At 41.0% G+C, this 17,263-nt stretch overlaps 1 protein-coding gene across 2 annotated transcripts in view; it reads right to left on the reverse strand.

The window, feature by feature from the left end:
* SPIDR (scaffold protein involved in DNA repair) overlaps positions 1 to 14,516 on the reverse strand; it is a 195,697-nt gene extending 181,181 nt beyond the window's left edge. Inside the window, exons 1-5 of one of the 2 annotated variants that reach the window (XM_084220353.1) lie at positions 14,410 to 14,516; positions 7,413 to 7,568; positions 6,449 to 6,518; positions 4,747 to 4,932; positions 1,960 to 2,117 (exon numbers count right to left, since the gene is read on the reverse strand). In XM_084220353.1, coding sequence (XP_084076479.1) covers positions 1,960 to 2,117; positions 4,747 to 4,932; positions 6,449 to 6,518; positions 7,413 to 7,568; positions 14,410 to 14,424 — 585 coding nt within the window. In that variant the 5' untranslated portion in view covers positions 14,425 to 14,516. Of the gene's footprint in view, positions 1 to 1,959; positions 2,118 to 4,746; positions 4,933 to 6,439; positions 6,519 to 7,412; positions 7,569 to 14,409 lie in introns of both variants that reach the window. The other variant, XM_084220352.1, reaches the window with a different exon arrangement.
* Between the last annotated feature and the right edge of the window lie 2,747 nt (positions 14,517 to 17,263).

Genomic DNA, 17,263 nt, shown 5'->3' on the forward strand with positions numbered 1-17,263 from the left:
GTCCAACCTACAAGCAAACACCACGTTCAACTAGACCATGGCACTAAGTGCCACATCCAGCTGTTCCTTAAACACCTTCAGGGATGGTGACTCCACCACCTTCCTGGGCAGCTCCTTCCAATGCCTGATCACTCTTTCTGTGAATAAATTCTTCGTGGTGTCCAACCTGAGCCTTCCTTGGCACAGCTTGAGGCTAATTTCTTTTGTCCCCTCACTTGTTGCCTGGGAGAAGACTCCAACCCCACCTGGCTCCAGCCTCTTTTCAGGTGGTTGTAGAGAGTGATGAGGTCTCCAGTGAGCCTCCTGCTCTCCATACTGAACAGCCCCTGCTCTCTCAGCCCCTGCTCATCACACCTGTGCTCCAGACCCTTCCCTGGACTCGCCCCAGCCCCTCAATGTCCTTGTGGTGAGGGGCCACGGCCAGAGCCACTGTCCCACCCTGCGGCCCCGGCAAGGCAGCAGCACCCTGCCATGGGGCTGATTCCTGGCAAACTGGCTGCTCTCCCTCCTGTGTGAGCAGGACACCCCGTCACACTCACTCGCGAGCATTTTAACACAGAATCGATACATAAACGAGTTCCAATGAGGCTTTAATCCGTTTCGCTGACAGCCTGGCCCGTGGTTCCCGGGCCTGCGGCGCCCTCTGCCGGGCCGCTCCAGCACCGATCCCCGGCGGATCCGCTCCCGCCGCTCCCACACCCGCACCTCCTCGGGCCGATGTTCCCCGGCTGCCCGGCCAGCGCTGCCCCTTCCCCCGGCTGCCCCTCTGGGGGTCACAGCCCGGCCCCTCCACCCGGCCCGCCCCGGCTGGGGCTTCCCCGCCACATTCGGGAGCTCTGCCGGCGCAGGGTTCCCCGGTGCGGCACCAGCCCCCAGCACCGGAGAGAGGGTAAATCTCAGTGACAGCGTCACTCAGGTTGGAAAAGACCTCTAAGATCATCGAACCCCATCTCTGAACAAACACCACCACCACATCAACTAGACCACGGCACTAAGCACCACGTCCAGTCTTTGCTTGAACACCTCCAGGGACAGTGACCCTGAGCAGCACATTTCAAATGTTACTTTGGCCTAGGGTACCATCACATCTCAAGTCCTTTCACACAGGTCAGCTCACTGTAAGATACTAAATAAAGATCTATAGTTGACAAAGAATGCTTCTTTAGAAATAAACTTACATTTTCTGCAGTTGAAAAAAAAAAAAAGCTACCATATCTTAGCTGGTAATATTCAGTTCTTACTACTTTCCCTTTCTGGAGCCCTGCAATCATCATCACTGAAAAGGGAATCCTGCACGTGGTCCTTTACCTCATCATGCTCTATTCCCAACACCTGGGTTTTTAGAGAGTCACAGTTTCAAGCTACTAAAGAGAAATAGGAAATGGTCTCTCACCCACCACACTACAGAATATTTGGGCACCGACTTGTCACAAGCAGCCAGGGACAGTACAGAGTGCAGATGATCACCTCTGGTGAGAAACCCTCCCACCTGATGACTTTTTGCACAGACATTGACATACAAGAAATTCAATTTTAATATAAGAACAAGTTGCTTCACTGCAAGGGTGACGAAGCACTGGCACATGCTGCCCACAGAAGTTGTGGAGTCTCTGCTCTTGGAAATACTCAAAACAAAACCCGACACACCCCTGAACAGCAGCTTCAGCTGCCCAGGTGTGTGCAGAGGGGTTTGACTAGGCACTCTCCAGAGGTGCCTTCCCACCTCAGCCATCCTGTGATTCAGTGACCACACTACCAAGCTCTGTGTGAGGGGCACTGCTCGGTTTTGAGGTTTGGCAGTCAAAGAAAATGCCTTGAAATTCTTGTGCACAGAATTCCTTCTGAAAAGATAAAGTAGGCATTATCCTCACACTGCCCCAATTCAAATGCAAACAAATATGAATACATTCCATAATTATAGCAGCAGCTTTTTTTCTTAAACTTGGAACAGTTTCTCACCTTACAAAGCTCATCATTCTCCTCTTTGACAGGCAGAGAATTAGTATTTGTGCAAGAGTCTGAGTCTGATATCTCTACTGAGCTGTCCTCTTTTTCTGACCCATCGCACTGATCGGTGGAATCAGTATCCTTCTCCCAGTCAATAAGCTTCAATTCATCTAAAATAGAAGATTGGTAAAAAGAGTTTTTCTTAATTACCATCTATCATAAGCACAAAGTCAGAGTAATACTACAGCTCTCCTGAACTTGGGGGAAGAATTGCAACATTATTTTTTACCTATGTTCAACTGATCTTTATGTTTAAGTATTTTGTGTCTCATAAAGGCTAAATCCAACTAGCCGAAAATGTTCTGTGAGGAAGGATAAAAATCACCTACATCCAAAAAAAAAAAAAAAAAAAGATTTCAAAGTACTGTGCAAAGAGGCAGTACATTTAACTGCACAGGTAGGTAGGGTGTTCTCTTTAGTTATTATTAACTTTTCCATGGTTTAGTTAGGGGTTGTTTCTTTTTTTTTGCCCAGATGCACTGGATTTTCCACATGTACTTGCCCAGAATTAACTATTCTAAGCAAATATTTTAAGCAATGTTAACTAGCATCTGCTGTTGGAGGTAACCCTCATGGAGGAACAAAAAAGCTAGTTGAAATGGTCACCTGCTGGAATACCATTCCTAAATATACAGGTCTGCAAATCAAATCTCTAAGCACATCAAAAAATGAATTGTTGAGGACAAATTAACAGAAACAGGAATAAGGAAAGATGGAGGTAAAAAAACAGCAAATAAAAAAGCCCCAGACAAACCCACAATAAAATGGCAATAAACAAAGAGATGCAGACAGAAATGCAGAAATTTTTTCCACCGTCCTCAGGGCCATGTGGTATTTAATGCAACTTCAACAGTCCATTTGTAATTCCAAGGATCTACTGAAGAGTATGGAAACCTGAGCTGCACTAGCACCTTCACAATCCTTTAGGTCCAGATGCCACAAGGTACTGAGAGAGATAATTTCATAATTTTGCATAAATGAGCATGTTCAAAGGAGAAGGGATGAAAGCTTTTTGGGGGGCTGCTTTCTTGCTTTTGTAAATGTCATATTTCTAACACTGGAATAGTCATGTACAGGGGAGAGGCAGCAGAGAAAGAAGGCACCTGCACCATGCTCCAGGCATCTGTACATATCCATGGAAATGTGGCAGTACCTTCTGTACTTGGCAATGCTACTATAATCTAAATACCAGTTCCTACTTTGTCTTTTCAGACTCTGAAGTCACCCAGACAAACACAGAACTGAAGTGCTGCCTCCTCTTACACACACAAATGCATTTCTGTTTCTGACTGTGAGGAAGCTTCATCAGAAGTTTTAAACACAGACATCAGCAACCAAGTAGAGCAAAGAGGTTTCATTTGAAGCTGTGTGACAACGGAATAAATTCCTTGATGAAATACAAGGCAATCCGTTTTATCTTGTCACACTGAAGTACTAACACTCAAAGTGAGCTTCACATGAAAGGGAACATCTCTAAAAAATACTTCTTCCCTACTGTCACCACACCTACAACTGTACCTATATATGCACACACACATAGAGGCACCTGGGTACAAAGCTAAAAGTAGTGTATATCCTGGTTACTTCAAAAAACATGGAAATTACAGTTCTTTTACTGCCCACTGCTTTCAGGATATTTTTGGGTTTAGAAGAAAAACATAATTATTGGATTTTCTCATTAACCTTCAAGCAGCTATGTAACACGTCAGGGTTTCTTCAATTACACAGAGAAAACAAATTTTGCTATCTTATAAGCATAAAAATATGCCTGTGTATTGTCTCATAGAAAAAAAAAAACAACAAAAAAGGAAGATTAAAGCCTGCAGGCTATACTTGCAACTTGCAGGGGACAAGTAAATGATATTAATGGTAGGTTAGAAAAATTCCTATTCAGCAATGGATTACAGTTTAGGAAATGAACAGTCTTTCCTTTTTGAAAAGAAGAAAATTACTAGGAATTACAAAAGATAGCCATCAGATATGCCAGTTACAGTGTTATATAGATGAGAGGAGGAAGATTTTGCATTTTGTTTTAAACCTAAGGAGCATATTTCACCAGTGTCACATACAAAACAAAAAGTCATCAATCAATGTGCTCAGCTCACAGCAGCATTTGAATGCTTTGCCAGACATCCAGGATCCAGTCTAACTGTAATATTTCAGATCTAGCTGAAGTACTACAAAGTTAACCTTATTTTACATTGTAAAGTCTTCCTAACAAGTTGTAATGCAACTTATACATTATGCCAATTAACACTTCTATACTAGAGCACATAATTTTTCTCTCTTCAGATGCACTTTTTAATCAATTTCTCTCCCCTCTGTCATTTCCTGGTCCATAAATTAGAAAGGAAGTTCCAAGAACTAAACTCATGGCTGTTCACATAGTGCAGCTAACAGGGCAAGCGAGGAAGACTCTGTTCTGAAATAAAAATGCATGGTACAGAAGATGATGCTATCTGCAGCTGCAAAGCCTGCCATATCTAGGCAGTAGATGCAGAAAACTGTGTTCCTTTACCCCAAAGTTTAAAGTTCTTGTACATAATTTGTACTAAAAGGTTACTCTATATTCAGATGAAATTTATGAAAAAGAACCCAAAAAACAAAACCAAACCCCTCCAACTGATCTAACCAAAATAGGAATGGATCACGTAATTTTGTCAGAATGACTTCAATATTTACATTAGAGCACCTGAAATTGACAGAAGGTTTCTTGTTAAATCTTGCATTTGAACTTACCTTCACTATTTCTGTCCTCTAACAATAAATCACATCTGCTAGGCAATTCTTCTGTTTTGGAAGTGTCACTTTTTTTGCTGTGCAACCTTGGAATCAATGTTTTATTTCCATCATCTGAAAAATCACTGCCACTAGAGGTCCATATTATGTCCTCAGCTTCCTTAGCACTTTCAGCAGCAGCAGCTTCTATGAAAAGGCATTGCAAAGTGTTAGACTGTTACAGAAATGCAGTTTTGTTAAATTTAAAAGTATTAAAAATTAAACTGTACTATTTTTAAAGGGCAAAATTATAAATTCTGTTACTAGGCATCAGAGATTAATACTGAAGCATTAACTCACATGTATTTTTTATTCATACATACATTATTTTCAGTTTAGTTCTCCACAATAAATGCTAACACTTCATTTTATACAATGAGGCTACAACTGTGTCCTTCAGCAGAGTAAGGACAAATCATGACTGTCTGACATTTAGTCCCCCGACACACAGTCCTAACACTCCTCCACATGTACCCTTGTAAAATGCTGAATGGTTTAAAGAGACACTGTCCTTAGAATTCTGGGTTTGGGAGCTCTGACTTTATCCAACAAGTAACAAAGGAATAAAAGTATTCCATCAGTAGAGATTACTCTTCAGTTTTCTCTTTCAGTTTTTTCAGGAAAAAACCCAAAACTTCTCAGATGTTGCAAAGAAAAGCTGGTGTGTTTTTGAAGTAAGACATTTTAATTCAAAATATCTTTCTGCATTATTTTTAATAATAAAGCAAGGAGAAAAGGATTCATGCTTAGCATGGAGCATACAGAAGTAGGAAAGCAGAATTTTCCACTTCCTACCACTACTAAAATGTTATAAGTAAATGGGAATTTAGATAATTACTGGGGGTTTGGAATTAGGCAAAAGGGCCCAGCAGAGTAAAACACCACCACATCTCCTCTTGCAACAGAGAGGTTCTTCTTAGAAATCTAGAAAAGCTAGAACCCCAAAAGGTAAAAGAAAGTGCCCAGTAGGTCACCTACTTACATCAAACAGAAGCAGCACAGCTGTTGGAGCAGGCAGAAATAGAGACTGAAAAATACCACCCCCTCTTTCTTTTTTTTCCTCTGGGCTCAAAAAAAATTGAAAGAACTAGAAAGAGTCAGTTAGTCCTCCTCCTCTTTATTCTGACTAGAGTTTTTTGGTTTTTTTTTTTAATGACAATATTAAGCAACTTGGGGGCATACAGAAGATTGTAAAAGCAGGAGGTTGATAAAACTCTGTTTTTCTACCTATTGCTCATATTTACAAAATATGCATGATCTCATGCCTGCTTGTCGGTCTAGAAGACAACAGAATAACCACTTTCAATCTATACAGCTAAGGGCTATTTTTCATTCCCTCCTAATAAAATGTGAAGCATTTAAATATCCCATCCCTTTATAATACACACCATATACAGCATTAGTGATGCTTCTTTCACCTTTTCAAAAGCAATAGCTGAGTGCCTGCAGCTTTGCAGAATAAATTGCTGGCACTATGGGTGAATGGATGAGCCCCACCACAACAGAGAGACTGTGTGTCTTATCAAAATTAGATTCTAATTACAGTAACAGAAGAAGAAAGCAACCTTTACTTTGAGCCAACTTCTACCCCAATACAGAACAAAATAAAGTAACAATAGTCTGACAATGTTAACATGAAATAATCAAAACATACTAGATGCACCTTCAGCAGATGCTAACAGTGGTCCAAGACGCTTCTTAATCCTGGATTTCTTATTAGAAGGCCTCTGGGACTATATTAAAAAGATACAGAGATTTAATCACTAGGACATTAAAAATAATTTTACCATGGATCAATATATTTAAAGTTGTTGTTACTCACCTACCAAAGCTTAGCAGAACAATTTCAAATTAAATTTAAAATCTTTTACAAGACTGTAATATAATGAAGTATTAAAGCATGAGACTAGTAACATAAAATCTGAATTTTCATAGATTTGGAAATTACAAACTTTCTGTGACTATGACAGAAATCACATGTGACCTTGAGAACCACAGGAGCCAGTATTTTCAGCACTAAAATGTGAAAAGTGGGCAGTAACAACATGCTTGGTAAACCACGTGTCCTCTTGAAAAGTTACAGAAAAATTACTTGGTTGCCCTGTCTCTGATTTTGCTATATGCAACACTGTGACTACTCAGTACCAGAAGAAGAAACAGAAAGGCAGCTTGGGTCAGCAGAACGTACTTTTCATTCATATCTGGCTGGTCAAGCAGGATTTTCTACGCTTAATTCGCTATTACAAACACACTATTTAGGTATAGCAAAAACTCTTCAGATGCAAACTACAGCATTTTTGTTCCATAATTTTTAGGAAATGTAGCACTCTATCGCAAATGTCAAATTACTTTTGCATCCTTCAGTGTATTACTGAAATTTTGTAAGTGATGAGTGCTATCTAGAACACAACATATTAACATATGCTCCACAAGTTACCCTAACAAGTTATGACAATGTCCTTATGTAATTGTGCTTTCCATTTTCTGTCTCTTTTGACAGTTGCAAGAACATGCTGTTAGTTTGGAAACAACACCAAAAGAAAAGGCAACATCTTATTATCCACTCGAGCATGGAAATTCACTGTCAGTTTGCATCTCTTTGTTACACCACTAAGGCAGCATTTTACCTCCAGCACTGAAGTGCTCTCAAAACCATCCCCACACCTAAGCCACGCATTGGAAATCGAAGTAGCAGACACTGATGTCCTGACATTTGATTTTTTCAGACCTAGGGGTGTCTCATCTGGGAATGGTGTGCGTTCTGCATTCCAAAGTCTCTTCCGCTAGAGAAAGGAAAAACAAACCCATTAAAAACACAGTGTAGACACAATCAATTTCAAGTTAAATTTACTTACTCTAGATTGCCCCTAGTATTTTCTGAATGTTTACAAACAAATTCCAATTTTTAATGAGCTCAGGAAAAAAAAAGTCTCAAACATTTGCAAGCATCTTTTATGCAGCTCTAAATAATAACACCACCACTGGGGTCAGGGGTAAATTAAATTTTTAATAAATACACTCTGTTGGTCTAAGTTACATCTCATAATACCTGATAGCTGCTCAGTGAAGCTGAAAATATTATGTTACACAGGAACAGCTCACCAAAATACACCTTAACTAAATATTGCCTTCAAAGTCATATTTAATGTGCTTTAGTTCTGTTTATGCAGGAGGTAACACTAGGTATCACTATACAGTTCGTTAAAAATAACCAATTAACTAAAAAAACCCACCCCAGGCTCTTTCAGCTGTAAGAATTACACTTATTTCACATCCATTTCCCCACCAAAAATGTTACCTTCCCCTTACATGGGATGCTAGAAGTCATTCAGAGCATTAGATAAGTGACTAAACAGGATTAGCATCGAGGGCTAATTTCATGTAAGAGAGTGTAACATCTAAAAATAGCTGAAGATGAGAGAATTGCCTGTTATCACATCCAAAGCTATCTCAGATTCAACACCAGTTTACACATAGAAATTGAACTTGAGCACGATAGACATCTTATCCTACTGTGCTACTGAAATTTATCTTTGAAAGTACTGACTGTATCATCTAACTACATCTGTCTTCTTCTGATATAACTTCTCTCAGGCAACTACAGTTCCTACCTACAAATAATTATTATTCCAAGGTTAAGTTAATCAGTACACACATTTTCTGCCAGGCTGGTCAATCAGGACTGTAACATATCAAACATATGCACAACAAAAAACCAGAAAGTGGAATCATAAAATAAGTATTCTGAATTGGAAGGGACCCACAAGCATCACAGAAGCCCAACTCCTGGCCCTGCACAGACCCAAGAATCACACCACATGCCTGAGAGCCCAAGCATTTGGCACTTTTTGTGCATTTTCTAAATGGCAATGCATATTTGTTTTCCACGGGTTTTTTTCAGTGCTCTTGAGAATGAAACAAGCAGTTTCCAAAAGTGCACAGTGAGCAGCATCTTACTACACCCCTCCAGTCACACAGTCCTGCTGTGCACAGCAAGATAACTGACCCTGCTAAGAGCCTCTTCTCCAACTGCCAGGGGTATTTACAGCTCAAAGCACCTACTCATTATCACCAAAGTCAAACTGTCCCCATAACCACTCCCACAGATATATGAAAGGTACAATCTTGAATCTGACGTGGCATTCAATCCGGAATCAACAGCACTTTGGTAAGGACACGATGTCAGGTAAGGAGACTACAGCAGTTTAAAAAGAAAGGTTAACATGACATAGAGAGAATTTAAATGCTGCTTCCCTCCCAGTGAAGATGCTGGCCTCACTTTCCGTAGTGCTTCGACAGGAACCTCTGCATTGGGCCGTCCTCTTGGCAAGTACTTCTGATGGTTTTTAACCTTAGACAGTGCTGGGAGTCTTGCTTATATGCCTGGTTTTGTAGCTTCTAGAAGATTTTGCAAGATCTATTTTGCAGACAAGGACTTACAGTATCAAATACAGCTCATCTAAAGCTTATTTCTCAAACGGGATGCTGCAGTTTTGAGGAATACACATGTGTGCCAACAGCAGCACCATAGCTTGCAAGCAGGTATACACCACTTCTGATGGTCACTTAAAAGAAGAAACAGTTGCAAATAAGTGAAAATAAGTGCACATAATTGCATGCACAGAGAGTTGCCTGAAACAGGCTTTGTGATATACTTCTATTGCTAGCAAGCTTAATAAACATAGAACTAGGGAGTTACTTTCTGTTAAGCTTCTCATTCATGTTATTCTTAAAATCATGACATTTGCTGACAGACAGCAAACCTCAATTTCTCAGTGCTGTCCAATACCAACACAGGAAAGAAAGAGCATGACATAAGAGGCAGGGGACGAACAGCAGAACATGGCAGCTGATACACAGCCACTGCTGCACAACTGCCTAGATTTGGGAAGGGGACACCTTACAAAAAATCAGCAGGATAAAGGCTACATATTAACTCCCTCTCCCTAGGGTAGAAATAGAAAGGATGTGCTTACAGATGACAAGACTAAAAAAGCAAACTGAGTAGAACAAATAGCTAGGTTTCTGCTTAGATGGCTACACTTCTATTTAGAGCACAATCTGAAGTTGCATTGGAAATTACTTTTAAACAACTGAAATTCAGTGTACAAGACAGTCATGGCTGTCACAGGCAAGAAGACTTTTCATAATTAATGGCTTAACAGCAGAAGAGTTTTATTTAAGCCTGCACTTCCTTAGCCTGACTAAAGCCAAGGCTTCTCAGATTTTCAGAGCAGCACTACAGAGCTGTCTCAGGGCATGTGGTTCCTTGACAAAGCAGAAACAACTGTAGTCCCCTCTTCACCTCCTTCTTTCCGGGCATTGCCACTCACCAGACTCTGTGCAGACACAGCACTGATGAACCAAACTGACAGAAAACAACTTTGGGAAGAGGCACTTGCTATCTACAGCTGGTGCAATAGCACAAGAAAGGATACAAGCATCAGTGGAACCAGTCCAGCAGCTGCTTGACACCATGGCAGCTTAATTACAACCCGAAGAGCCATCAGTACTGTGGACAGTTCTGGTTAATTAGCTCTCTGTTTCACCATGCATCCTGCTCCCCAGATTCAAGAAAATCTGAGAGTTTCTGCTACCACCACAACGAAATTTATAACCACTACAAGCACTAAGAAAACAGTCCCCAAAGTCCCAAACCAAGCAAGTAAAGAAATACACCTTTTACATGAGATATTCCTCAGCTACTGCAAATTCTGGCAGACTCCACTTGGAAGAAGACAAAAGAGAAGGATTTATGATTGTTGATACTGACAACGGTGGCTTTGAGTTCCTTGCTTCTAACACAAACACCTTGCCACCATTTCCCACATCCTAGATCATCTTTAAAAACTAGAAAAAAAACCCCCCAAAACACCAAAAAACTCCCAAAACCCAGAGCCAATTACCTCATCCCAAGCTCCTTGTCAATTTAAATCTCTCCATATAAATATTTTATGTGAATTTAAGAAACTGGACCTAGAGCTTCAATCCACAGTTACTGAGAGGGCCTGGGAGCAGGTGAGGGAGCTGAGAGCAGCCTGCAGGGCCTCTGTTTGGATCTTTGCCTTCAGACACGGTGGGAACAGTGCCAATGTTGGGGACAGCACTGTCACCCTTCCCCTGCAAAGCCACCTTGGCACAGAGGGGTGGTGTCCAAGGATTTCTGTCACAGCAATATATCTGCTGGCATGCAGAAATGGCAAGTTATAAAGGCTCTTTGCTTCTGCTCCAGCCTGCTTCACGGCAGCAGAGAAACAAACATTTCAAGAAACTTAATTCTCAGGAATAAATATTTATAATTAAGCTAATTTGAATGCTGTGCTGCTCCCAAAGAAATGCAGCAACAACTGTGAGTTCTTTTAATCTTGAGTCACAAGGTTAATAAACTTTTTCTTTTAATCTGAAATAAAAATGAGGCGCACAAAAAATAACTTGTGTAACTTATTGAAGGAATGCATGAAGTGTCTAGAAACAAGGTATTGGAATTTTAAAAAATCACTGAATCAGGCTCAAAAGAGCTATAGGATTTAGACCTGTATGTACATCACAAAATCAAGATTACAAAACAGAGTCAGACAAAGAATCTTGTAAATTGCGTAAGGTGTCAGAAGCCAAAATATGACCTCTGAAATTTTGAGTTAAAAAGGGGAAGGCTAGGATGGCTACCTCAGACAGAAATTGCCTTGACCTCTGTTCCCAAAAGCATTGCATTTTGTCTCTGGAGCAGTTCCTTCTAAATGAGTGAAAAAAAAAAAGAGTTACTCCTGTTGGGAGTAGTGGAATTAGGACCAAGCCCTCCTCATAAAGGGCATGGCAAGCAACCTTACCTATATCTCACTGGAAATAACGAAAGGAGTAATGGGGTAAGTCAGCCCACATGGGTGTAGGTGTGAGGAAAAGGGAGGCACATTCTGAAAAAAACCTGAAAATGCATAGTGATTACACAACAGACTGCAAGTATGGGGCTGGAGCGTTGGATTTGACTTTTAAATAGATGTTCCTCTCAAGAACATCTCCACTCAACCAATCTGTGAGGTTACTTATGCCCAAGACTTGCTACCCAGAAACACCCTATATAAAGTCACTGGGACCATATGCTCAAAGGCTACTCGCTACCCACCCTTTACACTTCAGACAATCCCACTTCTTTGGGGCTACTTCAGAAACCACAGGAAGAGCCCCCAGGAACACATGACCCAATATATTATCTACCTCATATGCAAGTGGCATTTCTTTGACACATCACCTTCTCCAACACAAAAGCAACATAAGCTGAAGGAGAAAACTAGTGATAAAACATTTTACTACATGAACTCCCCCCCGCTACTGGCTTTCAAATCCAAAAATTAGTCACGTCACTTAAACATCAGTCAGAATTATTCAAATACACTTGTTACAGTCTTCCTGAACAGAGTAAAATGAAAAAGTATTGAAAATCACAGCTCTAGTTGGCTGAGACTTTTCATATTTTTTAAAAAAACAACTGATGGGACCAATCACACAAAAGTATGAAAATATCCAACACCGACCAACAGCCATCCTCATCTTTCACCTTTGTTCTCATCGGTTTCACATGAAAATACTCCAACTAAAACACTTCAGCTTGTGTTGGCCTTCAAAAGTCCAATTTCAAGAGAGTACAAAAGTGAATTTGACAACAAGCATCTCACTTTCCGCAAAGCACCATGTTTGTGATAGTAAGTTCTTAAAAGTGTAACTACTGTTTTTAGTGACTAGATAAAAAGTAAAGTTCTAATTTAATATGAAAACATCCTTGCATTGTACTCTCAAGTAAGCATTCAAATAAAGGTTACAGACTTAAAGTCTGTATTGTCAGTTTGTATTTTTTCCAGTGAAGATTATTTTTTTACTCCTGTGAAAATCAGTATGCATATTTTCCAAAGATGACTCACAAGAACACATGTGGTCCCTAGAAAGGTCCTCATCAAGTTGTACTTGTTCATTAAAAAAAGTATACTGTGCAATCACAGTCAATGACAGATAATGATAACCTGCCATACCATATCTCCTTCTAGTCTCATGGCAAAGAAACACTAAAACCAAATTAAAATCTTAAAATAATTTTCCCATTGCTATTGATGTGTGAGAGCAAAATTTTTAAAACACTTTTTCAAAACCTTTCTTGGTGCACATGATTTTTACTACACTAGATAAAAGACTATCCTCAATGACTTACACTGACATATATAAAATTACCATTTGAAAGTCAGGATTTTTTAACCTACACGTCATTTTTTAAGCAAGAATAAAAATTACTATATGCTTACACTGAAAAAAAACCAACCCTCATGGAATAAGAATATTATTGAAGTACGCTTTGTATCAACAACTAGTGCCAAGTAGTTAGAGAGAAATCTGCAATCTATGAAAACAGTTAAAACAGGAACATTTTAGAAAAGCTTACACAAAATTAAGTTACCCAAAATGTTTAGGATACAATAACAGCATCACACATTTTTGTCACATCTCAGATTGGCATGGGTTTTTAATCAATTTAATTAATAGTCAGCAAGTGCTCTATTTTCCCTTGATCAGTATAAGTTTTCATTCATCAAGGAGCATTATCTCTGTCACCAAAAGGAGCTACTATTATCACAGGCCGTTATCACATTGCAACAAGAGTCGGTTAAATCCTGCTTCACTTAAGTGCGCATTTTCTCACTAGGCAAGAATGCAAAGCCTTTCAGAAGAAAACGTGTAGTGTCAACTTACAGGTTAATTTATGTGAAGTATAGTAGGTTATTTTAAAGATTTTTTAGTAGGTTTTTTAAAGCTGTTGACATTTTCTGCCATTAAAATTTCTTTTAAATGTGATTATATTTATAAAGCAGTTGAACATGCACACTAGTACAGACAAAATTCTCTAGGAACCAGATCTGTAATTTGTCAGCTCTTTTTGTTAGCTCTATATGTCAAACAACACTTGTAGTCCGTCTTTCAGCAGTACATCAATATTAGCCTAAGCACGGCTAATCAGAGCCAGCACATCCGAATTGCCCCTCTGCGGGGAACATCCAATGCACCAAGCACATTACCAAAGGAAAGGGATAGGAAAACAGCACGGGGCGCTCCTCCTCCCTCCGCTCCCACACAAGGAAGCTCAAAACAGTATCAATCCCGGCCAATTCCCACAATTCTCTTCTCCTCTCAAGTTTGACTCTCCCTGCACTTTCCCCCGACTGCCAAGTAAGAAGGCCGAGCTCGGCGCTTCCCCCGGTGCAGCTGTGCCACGATGGATCTCACTGTCGGTGTTGCGCAACCGCGCACACCAGGAGCGCGGGGAAGGGCCCGGGCTCCCGCCCCGCGTTCCAGCGTGGCGGGTCCCCAACACAAGCACCGCCTTGGAGCCGGATATGAAAGGGCAGCGAGGGCACAGCGCGGCAGCTGCTGCTCTGCCGCTGCCGCCGCCACCACCACCACCACCAGTCGCCCCCGCGCCCCTCGCAGCGGGGCCGGGAGGCGCGGCTGGCCGGCGGCTGGGGCGCACGGCAAGGCCGCCGCGAGGAGCGCGGGGAGCGCCACGGCTCGGCCCTGGGGGGCGGCCAGGGAGCACCGAGCAGCCCGGCCGAGCCCCTTCTCCTCCCGTCCCGCCGCCGCCGGTACCTTCCCGCCGGGCATCGCCCCCGGCGCGGCGCCGCGTCCCCGGTCACGTGGCGGGGGAGCACCGGGGGCGGGGCCGAGGGAACCCCCAGCCCGCGCCCGCCCTTTGCAGCTTTGGCGCCGCCGGAGCCGCGGCTCCTGATTGGGCGGGGGGCGGGTGACGTAGGGGCAGGGCGCGGTTCCCGGGAAGGAGGGACGGGGTGCGCGCGCCCTGGGTGCGGGAGCGCTCCTCGGGAGCTGGCGGGCATTTCCCGGCGGGGAGCCACCGTGCCGGCCCCGTCCGTGCTGGCCCCGCCGCCCTCCTGCCGTCCCTGCCGAGCTGTCCCGAGGCCCCAGGCGGAGCTGGGGGTGCCGCGAGCTGGGCCGTCTGTTCTCTGCCCAGGGCAGGGGCTGAGTTGGCAGCGCTGATTTTTTTAAGGGCATGGTGTGGAGAGCGACGTCTGAGCTCTGCCCTTCCCTGAGTAGTTTTTCAGCCTGGGTTTCGCCGCTGGATCCTTCATGGTTGCCAAGGTCACTCAAGCATCCTTCCTGATATCCGGGTTCACTCAGAAGTAAATCTCAAATGGGTCTTTAACATCACAAGGAAAGGAAACACAGGGATGGAAACATTGCCTAGATACCCAAACAAGTAATGTCTAAACACAAGGCACTTGATGAAAAATACGTTTGCCGTTATGTCATTAAACAAAGATTTTTTTAAACTTCCTGAGCAAAAAGTAAGCCAATAAATGTACTGGCAAAAAGGGTAATTCAGTGTCAAGATGTTGACTTGGAATTGAAACTGCTTTTCATGAACGTTCTTTTTCATAAAATGATAAGTTGCAGCTAACAGAAGGGGAAAAAGCTGATCACCTTTGCAAACGTTTTACTGGTCCAAGTGGAAACACTGGCAGAAAAGAATGGTTATTTTTATATTGGTTATAAAGGATGGTTATATTTTATATTTTACAGATAGGTTATTTTTATATTGCTTATTGTATGTTGTTGACAAGGTCACCTTGGCTGTCAATGCTGCTGTAAAACACAAGTAATAATAAACAATCTTTGTAAAATAAGGTAGCTGTATCTCATGGCTTGATTAGAATTTATAAAGTACTTACATTTTGATAGAAGATACTGCATGACTGTATTTTTATTGTTGAGCCCTAATTACATATATTCGTCTGTAGTTCAGTTTGTATTTTTCCCAAAGCACCCTATGGCAAATACCTGTCTGGCATTCCCTTTATAAAACTGCCATTAATTAAAGTGGATTTTGCAAACAGAAGAGCCATAAACATCATCATCCAAACCCCATACTGCCTTTAATTTTTTTATGTTCAAAACAGAATTAAAAGCACTGGGTTCTCATCCTTCCAAAAATTTGCAGTATTTCTTCTGAAATTACCAGACTGACAAATTAATTCTATTACATATCCTCAAGGTAGGTTTTTTTTTGAAAATGTATGTTATTGCACTGTTTAACTAAATAATCTTATGTTAGAGCTGAACCACAGAGAAATGGAACACAGAATTCAGGTCTACTTTAGTGAGTGTATTTTTTCTGTACATAAACTCCTTCCAAGAATCCCAAGGTGCTCATACCTGGGAGGAACTTACTTCTACAGAATCCCAAGAAGGTGACCCGATCTATAGATTCCTTTTGTTTGTTTTCATGTTCTTCACAAACAAGTACTGAAATGACATGGAAGTAGAGAAATCATGTAAGAAAACCACATGAACTAAAACAGAGCTGCAGCTTTTAAAAAAATAATGTCTCCATTTCATTATTAGAAATAATGTCAAGAAAGAATGATAAAAGGCAAGGTTCTTGACAAAAGCTGAAATTTCATAATACACTACGTTATTCTTCAAGTCTGTTAAAAATTTCTGTGTATCATATTTTGGAAGTAATAATTAACACAATTGGTTATTTTTTGAAGAACTGGTTTTTCAACTACATATGCAAGCATATTTGTGTTTTCACAGGCTTATATAATGGTTTGAGTCCACTGTTTTATCTGATATACTGATGGACTGTATTTGCACTCGAGATCAAATCTACTGCTGCTCAGGGAACATTAAGAAATGGTGTGCTTTTTGTATTTTTGTTGCATAAAAATTCTATGAAAACAATACCATTTCTGTTAGCAATAAAAATTTATTTCTGTAGTGAAATCCAGAAAAAAGGGATTTTTTTTGTTGGTGGTGCTGTTGATTGCACCAATGTTCCTTAATACACATGTAGAAAGAAATCTTTCAAAGAAACAAAAAGTATTTTACACAGATGAGTTAAAGGGAAGGAAGCTTAAATTACTGAAGTTTGGAGCACTTGTTTATATTGATTGAATGTGCCCGTCCTTCATTCTAATATGGGTTTGTGGATTCATTTCCTCTTACAGAGCATTAAGTTAAAGCTTTAAAAGCTTTTCAGTGTACAAAGTCTGATACAGACAATGTCAAATTCGAACACAAGAAAGGTTTTTGGTCTGAGTCATTTCTTCAGGAAAGTATTAAAAGTCACAAGTATCCCAGACACTGAATTGGGATGAAGTAGGTGAGGAAAAACTAATGAAATACTTTAGGGTCTGTCTTTCAGGGTCAGATAGGTTTTTATGAGTTTGTCAGGCAAGAGGTGATCCAAAGGTCTAGGCTAGGCAGATCACAGTCTAGATCTACAATAACATTTTCTTCTGCAGACTGTGTTGCAGTTTGATCATTCCAGGCTTTCTAAGTTTTTTTCTAGGAAATAACATGAAACACTTAGATCTTTTTAATCATCAAGCTACAATGTCAGTTCCACTTTAAATTAAACTGTACTCTTTCACAGTACAGTGCATCGCTATGCTGAGGCGAGCTGTAGACCGTGGAAGAAATG

The sequence above is a fragment of the Fringilla coelebs genome (genome assembly GCF_963513975.1).
Source record: "Fringilla coelebs genome assembly, chromosome: 1".
In the NCBI taxonomy this organism is placed as follows: domain Eukaryota; kingdom Metazoa; phylum Chordata; class Aves; order Passeriformes; family Fringillidae; genus Fringilla; species Fringilla coelebs.